The sequence below is a fragment of the Lipotes vexillifer genome, unplaced genomic scaffold (genome assembly GCF_000442215.2).
Source record: "Lipotes vexillifer unplaced genomic scaffold, Lipotes_vexillifer_v1.1 scaffold365, whole genome shotgun sequence".
Lineage (NCBI taxonomy): Eukaryota > Metazoa > Chordata > Mammalia > Artiodactyla > Lipotidae > Lipotes > Lipotes vexillifer.
This window is the reverse complement of record NW_006781263.1, coordinates 777,162-787,236: the sequence shown is the minus strand read 5'-3', so window position 1 is coordinate 787,236 and position 10,075 is coordinate 777,162. Positions and strand designations below refer to the sequence as shown.

Genomic DNA, 10,075 nt, shown 5'->3' with positions numbered 1-10,075 from the left:
AAAGAGTGGAAATGCTGCCAGGCCCAGCTGCTGGCTCGTGGGAAGGCTCCGGAGGCTTTTCACCTTCAAAGCCCTTGCGGGATGGCTTGGCCGTGGCACTGAGCCGGCCAGGCCTTTCCCCAGGTGAGGAAAAAGGAACTGGGGTGGTTATAGCACGAGCTCGGAAAAGGCCATGGGACTCCCTACTTGCTCCACAAAGACCAAGTCCTCCCACTAAGCAGCAGCACCCTTTCTGATTCCTTCTCCCAGGGTGCCCTCCGCAGGGGGCCCGCAGTTCCCCTTTAATAGGCAGGACCAGCAGCTGGGCCTGGCGGAGGTTACACAATCTGCCTGGGGTTTGACACATTCAGCATTAAAACCCAAAAGGAGGAAAAATACACTCATGGGTCCCATCAGCAAAAAGCAGGACAGCCAGCTCATGCAAAGGTTAAGTGCAAGTTCGGCCGTCCATCTTTGTGGTTTGTTGCCCATCCTTCCCAAATCCTACAGCCTCCTGGCCTTGACAACTGATGCTCAGCACTCTGGAGTGGTGCACATCGCTGACTGCAGCCGTACTGCCTGGGCGCCCTTTGACAGACGGGTCTGTTTTCCACGCAAATCAAGGGAGGCGGTGGTGGCGCTGAACACCTGTTGTAATTTCCATCTGGAATAGGTTCTTGTCTCTACAGTTCTGCCCTGTTGTGTTTGCTGAAACTGTGTTTCTTTCCCGAGGGCCCAGAATGGCTGGTCACAGGGGCCTGGGGAGAGGCTGAGGCTGGGAGCCCTGGCCCTGTCCTGTCTGTGCTGTGAACACACCTGACCTTGACTTGTGTTGCCCGCTTTCTCTCATCCTTCCTTCCCTCTAGGTCTGTGCTGTCCAGTAGGGGAGCCAGCAGCCACCTGTGGCCAGTGAGCGCTTGAAATCCAGCTCGTAAATGGAAGGGCTCCATTTTCCATTTATTTCAGGTGAATCAATTTAAATGTAAAAACTGACACAATTCAGTTACTGGGAAACTATAAAGTATGTGAAACTTTATGTGAAACTACTTTTTCAATTGTAAATGTAACGAAATCTAAATACAGATCCATGTATTTCTGACAAGAATTTAGTGCGTGAATAGAGATGTGCTATAAGGATAAAATACATACTGGATTTCAAACACTTAGCATGAAAAAAAGAAGGTAAAATATTTGATCAATACTTTAAAAAATAGGGATGATATATTGAAATAACATTGCAGATATCACATTAAGTAAACTGTAAAAATTAATTGCACCTTTAATTTTCTTTCATGTGGCTACTAGAAAATTTAAAGGTACACACTGGCTTGCCTTACATCTATTTCTACTGGCCAGTGTAAAGCAGCTCTCGCCTCCTTTGCGTCCTCCTTAGACTCCCACTGCCACCGTTGTAAGACTTTACAAACTTAGAACACTTAGTTCCCGTGTTATGTGTTCCTCCCATACAGACTAAACCTGGGGAGTGGGGGAGAGGGAGGGACCCTATGCATCTTTGAACCCTTGTTGTGGGACACAGGGCCTGCCACATAGCGGACCCTCCAGAAAGACTTGTTGGACAGACAAATAAATTAGGTACAGAATTTTTTAAAGCGCTGTCTCTTCACAAAATGGATAAGGTGCACATTGACAATTACACATTGAATATCTATTCATGAGACCTTATGTGCTTCCGGTGAGTGGCCACCAGAGCAAGCTCTTTCTGCTTCGATCTTTGCAGGGCACAAGTGCTGTCCCTGATACTTTGGTCCTGGAGCCCTGGCACGAAGCACACACAGCAGGCTGACCACCGAACCAGGAGTCCTGGGGATGGAGGTCACCAGAGGAAACGGAGACCTGGTGCATGTCCTCAAGAGGCCTATAATCTAGTTGATGATCTGATCTTAAATTCAGGAAATGTTTTAAACTCTCTCCAAAGGTGTGTAAAGCTCGGTGGCAGAGATGGCGTGACTTTTCAGCAGGGACATTTATGCGACCCTGATATTTTTACCTGGATTCTATTTCCCAATCCTGAAACCCAGCTGCCCGTCAGACAGGCCTCAGATGCATGTGGCAATTCTTTTGAAACAATCCAATTTTCAGAGGGGAATGTGAATCTACCTCCAGGCTTCTCTAGGCATTTTGTAGGCTCTCTTGGCAATGGTACCCGCTTCAGAACAAGTGCTTTAGATTTAGGGGCAAACTGGCCAAAGGAGGGACACATATATTTCTTATTTGCTGGGTCAAGTATCACAGTTTCTTAGGTCCTTGGAATCCTGGTAGTTGCACTTGAGAATCCCAAACTCAAACACTATATACTGGTATATAAACTCAAGTACTACGGCCTGGTTGTTCATCTGTCTGAAGACTGAAGCCCCAAAATCTTAAGAGAATTCCCCCTTCCCATCGAGGAGGAAAACATTTTTTTTGTGAGAGTTAAACCCACACGGGTTCCCCAGGGCAACAGAACCAAGAAGTGACACTGAGGGAGTGGTGTGTCCTGAGCCCCTGCCATCCACCGTCTGCCACAGGGCTGGGTTGAGGGGCACTGGCAAAGGGCAGGAGGGCAAGCGAGCGCCCAGCTGGCCGGAGTGAGGATACACGGTGGCGTAAGGGACGTGGCCCAGAACACCAGGGCCGGAACTGAGCAAGAGAGGAACTGAGACAGATGTTACTCTGGAAGCCTGCGCTGTCAAAGTCCTCAAAGCACAGAAACGCCATCAATACCGTGTGTTCCTCTAGAATAAAACTCATGCACACGAGGTGCCTGCAGTGGCTTTCCCCGTCCATCAGGCACGGCCTTTCCCCAGCGAGATGCCACAGAAGGGCAGGACCCATGACAGAGGTTCACCTTACCTTAAGACTTGGACATTTTGGGGAGCTCAAACTCATCGATGGGAGATGCTGGGGAGAATTCGTGGGCTACTCAGGCAAACTCGGCACCTGCCTCTGAGAGCTGGTTGGACGTTTGACTTAGAAAAAAGACTCTCAGAAGGTGTGACTCAGGGCCTCATGGAGTTCTACCATGGAGATGAGGGTTGCTTTTTGATGCAACGGTGTAACGTCTGCCATTGGCTCTACTCCGTGCTTTCACATCAAGGGAAACCGGGCAAAGGGCACCCACTTACTTAGTCCCAGTTGGGCTAGTTTTTCAAGCTGATCCTCAGTCTTGGCTGTTGAAATGGCATAAGGCAACTTCAAGGTAAACGGCAGGACGTCCCTGATTTTTCAAAAGAGAGAATACACGTAATTACGTGTCTTGTTCTGTCTCTTGCTTTCATTTCCATCCTAGAGATGTTTTAGCTTAAACTATTTATTTCTGTTTTATTTTTTAATTGAAGTGTAGTTGACTTACAGTGTTTCAGGTGTACAGCAAAGTGAGTCGGTTTTATACATACATAGACTTTTCCAGATTCTTTTCCATTATAGGTTATTACAAGACACTGAATATAGTTCCCTGTGCTACACAGTAGGTCCCTGTTGTTTGTCTATAGCTTAAACTATTTCAGATGTCCCAGACATCACAGCATACCCAACTGGACTCGTCTTTACTGATAGGACTGTGGGATGGGATCACTACTCCTGCCTGTGTTAACACACGCAGGACAGGCTGAGAGACAAGCCCGCATGATTTCAGTATTTGCAGCGAGGACCAAATTGCCTTCCTGGGCAGCTAAGCCGTATCTAGAGTTAATATCAGAATCGCTAACTATGTTGGTGGATCCATCACACAAATAACACGTTAGGTATTGATTTGCTAGTTGCTCTGAATGTTGGGCCCCGACTCCCTGGGCAGGAATGTGTGATCCTAAACCAAAATGTATTACCCCACTGCCTTGCGCACGGCAGATTCTCAATGAATGTCTGTTGGTTTTATTTGTGACGTGTTCCAGCTACAGCCCATGTATTGTCCTTTGTGTGCCGGGGACAAAACTCCCTCTTGAGTCTTAAGGTAGTGCTTCTCTAACTGTAATGTGCACCTGAATCCCTGGGGGGTCTTGTGAGGCTGCACTCTGACTCAGCAGGTCTGGGGGAGGCCGGAGGTTGGGCGTTTCTGTCAAGCTCCGTGACCCTGGGCCATGCTTTGAGCAGAAAGGCAAATCTGAAGGAACTCATGCGACAACCCTGCCCCCAAGCAGCATGGCGCCATGTGCAGACCAGGAAACAAATGCACTGCAGCATCACAGACCAGCAGGCCCAAGAGGTAGGAGCTGGGCTGGCACCAGGGTCCTGCTGCGGCCAGGGCATAGCGTTGCCACCATGACCTCCTGCTTTCTCCAGAAGGGCAGAGGCAGACTTCAAAAGCACTTGTTTATCTTCACGCACAAGGGTTAGGGTCAGGCTCTAAGCACTGATGAAATCCTCACGGGGCTCAGCACAGGGCCTTGCCTGACACAGACAGGGAGAGAATGTGTTTTGAATAAATGGATGAATGAATATGCAATGACAAGGGTGACTTATCAGAAAAGGACTTATTTTTTTCAGTGGTGGTACTGGTGTTACAAAGGAAGAATTCATCCATCCATCCAGCAAAGTCTATGGTCATCTATGATGTGCCAGGTGCTGGGAACAAAACAGACAGAGTCCCCACCTGCACAGAGCTTCACTCCAGCGGACGCCAGCAGACAGAGAACAATAAAGCAATTCATAGAATACACGGGAAGGGGATGTGCCCCATGGATAAAAGTAAAGCACAAAAGGGGAAAGATAAAGAGGGTTCAAGTGTGAGAGTTGGCCAGGGAAGGCCCCGTGAGCAGGTAGCATTTGACTGAAGATCTAAAGGTGGCCAGGAAGTAAACTATGAGGGAAAGAACATTCCAGGCGGAAGGAGCAGCAGGTGCAAAGGCCCTGGGTAGGAGAGGGTCTGGCATGTATGAAGAACAGCAAGGAGACCCCACCCCCGCCTCCCCCCGCACCCCCATGGCTGGGGTGGAGAAAGTGAGGACAAAGCTCGGAGCTCCTGCCTGTGTTCTGTCAACACAAGATGACCTGAACATTTCCACTGAAGAAAATAACTATACCAAACAACTAGTCGTTTACAGTAAGATTGGGCAACACTGTAGCCTGAATCAGATTAAATCTGGATGACTGGAGACTTTTGGAACCCTTGAGGCTGTTGACAATGAATAACAAATTAGTAAGGTTGATGGAAAGAGCAAAACACGAGGGCTCACATAAATGCTAGGAGTTGGCAGTCGGGAGGCTCCTCTTTCCTGGGGTATTAAGCCCGGGTCACCTCCTGCTTCCAGGAGACCCTTTCATCTGTCCCCATTGTGAGCACCTCGTCCACTTGCATCTGTTCTGGATGAAGCAGGTGGAGCGTCAGGGGATGCAGCCTTTGTATAAGAGCTGCTGCTGGACCCAGGAGAGGCCACGGCCCTGATTATAATGTTAAATGAAGACTATTGAGACCAGAATTTTGTAACGTCAAAGCATCATGCAAATCTGTATTTCCATGGCTGTACCCACTTAATGAAAACCTACTTTCTTTAGGCAATTGGGAGGAAAGCCACACATAACAAAACCAATCTACGTTTATTTTAAGGTTTTACTTTGTCCAATGCAGTACCTAGAGCCTGAATATTGCATAATTGGTTTGGGTTTTCCTTAATGACAGAGATGACAGGAAACCACACCCGTCATTCACTAATGGGTGGTTTTAGGCTTTGATCTACTAGAAAATTAGATGTTGTGCGTGAGTACTCTCCCACCGTGCCAGCCAAGGGCATGACACAGCCTCTCTCTCTCTCATTCCTCTCTCTCGCTCTCTCTCTCTCTCTCTCTCTCTCTCTCTCTCTCTCTCTCTCTCACACACACACACACACACACACAAGAGGGGGTGCCTCCTTCTCACCTAACCCTGGTTCTAAAACTTGCATAACAGACAAAATAAAGCCATCTTCTGTATAAACGTTTCACTCAAGAGTTTTAATGCATGCATAAGTGAGATTTATTTTTTTAATATCTTTTTACTCTATATGTCATATCTCTAAAGAGGAGGAGACAGACTATTAATCACAAAATGTCAACGTAGGGATTTGCTTGTGAGCATCTTGTGTTGGCATCATGCTTTGTGGGTCACCAAGCCTTCTAGGTACTCTGTCCCCTTCAGTCACCAAGCGGCTCCAGACAGCGGCACTTAGTTTACAGTGACCACTGAGGGGAGAGATGGTACCTTTCGTGCATGGCTGCCAAATCCTGTTTTATAGGTGGGATGATCTTTCACAACAACAGCAGGCTCATCAAGGAGCAAATTATAATGTGTAAATGTCGGCCAGCCTCACCTCTGACTGACATACCAGGGTTGACAGTCACTCCCAGGGGCTGCTGGGCTCATGCCAGGGCAGGTGTGCATCCCTGGGGATGTGAGGGCTTCTGCACTGGCCTCCTCGATTTGGGCGGACTTCCTCACACAGGTGAGGGCTCCTGCCCACACCTTGGCAGGTGGCAGCCCCCGCAGGGCACTCACAGGGCTCTGGTCCCATTCTGGAGGAAGCTCCCCCCTTCTTCCCGCTGGGCTCCCCCTCTGGAAGTGCCCTCCCCCATCAGGCCACTGACTGCAGCTTCGGCTGGCCTGGCCTGGGGACCTCCAGGAGTGGACAGCTTGGTGCCTACCCTCCCCCCAACCCCCAAGGATCTAGCCCATCTCTGCTCTATCGGCTGCGACAGATGCACAAGAAAAACAAAGGAGGCCAACTGAGCCAGGCTACCTGAGGGGAGGCAACATCGACCTCTGCAGACAATGAGTTTTGAGCCTCATTCATGGAAAGAACCCTTGACTTGAGAAACTGGGATGGCTCACAGAAAAGAAAGAAGAAAGCCTTCCCCAACTTGCACTCCCCTGACACTTTTTAACATCGGGATTTGGGGCTTGGCTTAATGTAGACTGAAACAGTCCCTTTAGTTACAAAAAAGACAGGGGTACCCAGCAGGCCTGAAGGAGAGCGATGCAAGATTTATGGACTGGTTGAAGGACCCACATTTCTAGATGAACTGCATCCACTGGGGGTTTTTCAGAAACATTATCAGGGACCTTTAAATGTTACACGCTTGCATCACGGATCCCTTTCTGCATGTGCATGTTATTTTACACTTAGAGGGGCTGGGCTAGTTATTCTGATCTTAAGCCTGGCACAGGGGGCCTGATGACCCTTTCACCTCAGAGGCCAATCCTTCCAGGGACATTCAATAGGTGACAAGCCTTCCAGAGCCCTGCGCCCGGGATGGATCAAGAAACCCGGGGGCCGGTGATAGTGCACACGCCAAGCAGGGACTTGAAATCGGGAGACAAAGAGGCCTTACCTGCTGATGCAGTAGAAAGCAATGAGCCGGAATAAATCCGCAAAACTGATTCCTGAGCCTTCCAGGGAAAAGGCTGGAAAAGAGAGAGTTTGGAAACCAGCTGAGTGTCCCTGAGCACATCCTGAGAAAGGAAAGGCCCTCAGTGTTGGATGTTGCCTGCTGCGAGGGCAGGAGCATCTCTGTGCTCCCCGACCGGCTGACGGGAACCAGCTGTGCGGCCGCCAGACACAGGCCAGGGGAGGGATTGGGGGCCTAGAAGTCTGGCCCCTGACTCACTGGAGCACGTGCTCCAGTGCCTGGTAAACAGACCAGCGCAGACTCAAATGACACAGCTAAAGTTTGGGATGCAAAGCTGGGCAGGGGCCAGGGGCCAGACTGGCAGGAGTGAGAGGCCATCAGGAGACAGTGCTTGGGGGACGCCAAGGCCCCACCGGCCCTCGACCCTCCCGGGCTGGACCTCCTGGGTCACAATCCTCTTTGCCAAAATGGGCCACTTCTTTCTGGTACAGACACAAGGCAGAGAAGGAGCTCAAGGCTTGGAGGATAACACAGGGTTCTCATAAATCAGCTTTGAGTTCAACTCTGTAGGAAAGATTCTAAAATTCATTTATTTAGCCCCTACCCACTCCCACCACCACCACCAAGCGTGCAAGCGTGCAAGAAATATTCTGTCAAGTCGGTGTGTCATTTCATACATCTTCTAGTTGATGGAACAACAACAACAAGTTGATGGCTTGACTTCAAAAATTCATGTATTTGCCAACCACTCCTCACTCCCTCTTTGCTGAAATGCCACCCCTGCAGCCATTCTTCCAGCAACATTCCAAAGAGCCTCAGCTGTGTGAAGATTTCCTCATTTCCTCAATCAGACGAGTTTCTCTCCCTTCCATAGCCTCATTTATTTTGCTTATTACTTACTTACACTGTATTATTTCACTTACTATTTCTGTAGCACCCAAAACACATCTATACCTCCACACATATACCATGAGTGACAGACAGACACAGAAACAGAAGCACACACACATGTGCACCACAGTTTCATGAGTTAAGTAAAAGGGAATGGACTTGGGGTAGGTTAAACTGAACCTCGGTTTTCTCATCTGTAAAATGGACAATAACAGTACTTCCCTTGTCTCCCAGAAGGATAGTAGTGGGAAGTGCAAATTTTAAAAAATGTAGTAACTTAGGGTCTTCCCTGGTGGTGCAGTGGGTAAGACTCCATGTTCCCAATGCAGGGGGCCCAGGTTCAATCCCTGGTCAGGGAATTAGATCCCACACACATGCCGCAACTAAGAGTCCACATGCCACAACTAAGGAGCCGGCGCAACCAAATAAGTAAATAAATGAACATTAAAAAAAATGGAGTAAATGTGATATGAGGTGGTACACCTCAGATATGAGGTGGTACTTATTATGAAACACACTGTCCAGATGTTATGACAAAATATCTATGTTTTTAAAGCCAGCCCTTTCTCTCTCAGTGCACCTCAATTTGCAGAGAAGGTAGACCCTGGCCAGGAAGGGGCCATCCTGGTGGGACTGAGTTAATCAGTGGTAATCAGTTATAGGCAGGTTAATTCTTTGCTCAGACTAGCACTTTCAGCCACTTTAAGTCACCTGGAGAGGACTAGGGAAGTGATAAAAGTCTTTACAAAATAGGGAGGAAAATTGTTCAGCCAGGGAGGGACCTCAGGTGAACAACAAGTAAAGTTTAAAGTACAAACACTAACTGTACTTATTGCAGGAGGGGAAGGAGGGATTTGCAGGCTAACTTATCATAGTTAACTTTGGCTGTTAGAAGGTATTTAAAAACCACTTAGGGGACTTCCTTGGTGGTGCAGTGGTTAAGAATCCTCCTGCCAATGCAGGGAACACGGGTCCGGGAAGATCCCACATGCCACAGAGCCACTAAGCCCGTGCGCCACAGCTACTGAACCTGCACCCTAGAGCCCGTGAGCAACAACTACTGAGCCTGTGTGCCACAACTAACTGAAGCCCGCGCGCCTAGAGCCCGTGCTCTGCAACAAGAGAAGCCACTGCAATGAGAAGCCCGCGCACCGCAACCAAGTGTAGGCCCCGCTTGCCACAACTAGAGAAAGCCCGCGCGCTGCAACAAAGACGCAACACAGCCAAAAGTAAATATATAATTAAAAAAAAAAAAAAACCACCACTTAGATATATCACTTCTTGGCTAGCTGAGCTTCAAAAGCCAACTCAGAATCACCTTTCTTCTTTTAATATTTAATTCATTGCCTTTCAGATGGTGGGTTTGAAACCTACCTTCTGATTCCCTCCTAATGTAAATAAACCGGCAGATCATTAGCCAGGTTCAGTGACTGCTCAGATGACTTTGCACGTGGAAGCTTTTCCCTGAAGCCAGGGACCTTGGGAGAGGCCTGGATGGAAAACATCATGGGACCTGAGGCCGGTCATACATCACAGAGAGGCTGCTCCAGAAACACCTCCTCCAGACGCAGGTAATGACTCTTGGGCTCAGAAACACTGAATTCCGGGCTGAGTGGAAGCCAGGATCTGCCCTGAAATTGGTCTCAGGACCTTCGGCTCCTTCAAAGGCAGGGACTGAGGCTTGCTCAGGTTATAACGAGAACCTGGTCTCCATCATCTTATTGGATAGTTGACCAGCATCCAAACTCGCCTTCACACCTCAGCTCGCTCACCTGTGGCTCAGTGAAGCCTCCCCCTTGGGGGTGTAGGTCCATCTTCTGATTGCTGCTGGGAGCCTGGCAGGACATCAGGACTGTTTGTTCCCTTTCCCATTGAAAACTTGGCCTTC

At 48.8% G+C, this 10,075-nt stretch overlaps 1 protein-coding gene across 1 annotated transcript in view; it reads right to left on the bottom strand.

Moving 5' to 3' along the window:
• The window catches only part of RIN2 (Ras and Rab interactor 2), a 105,118-nt gene that overhangs the window by 25,291 nt on the left and 69,752 nt on the right, over window positions 1-10,075 (bottom strand). Inside the window, 2 exon segments of the mRNA XM_007454525.1 lie at window positions 3,105-3,196; window positions 7,279-7,351. Of these exon segments, the coding sequence (XP_007454587.1) occupies window positions 3,105-3,196; window positions 7,279-7,351 (165 nt within the window).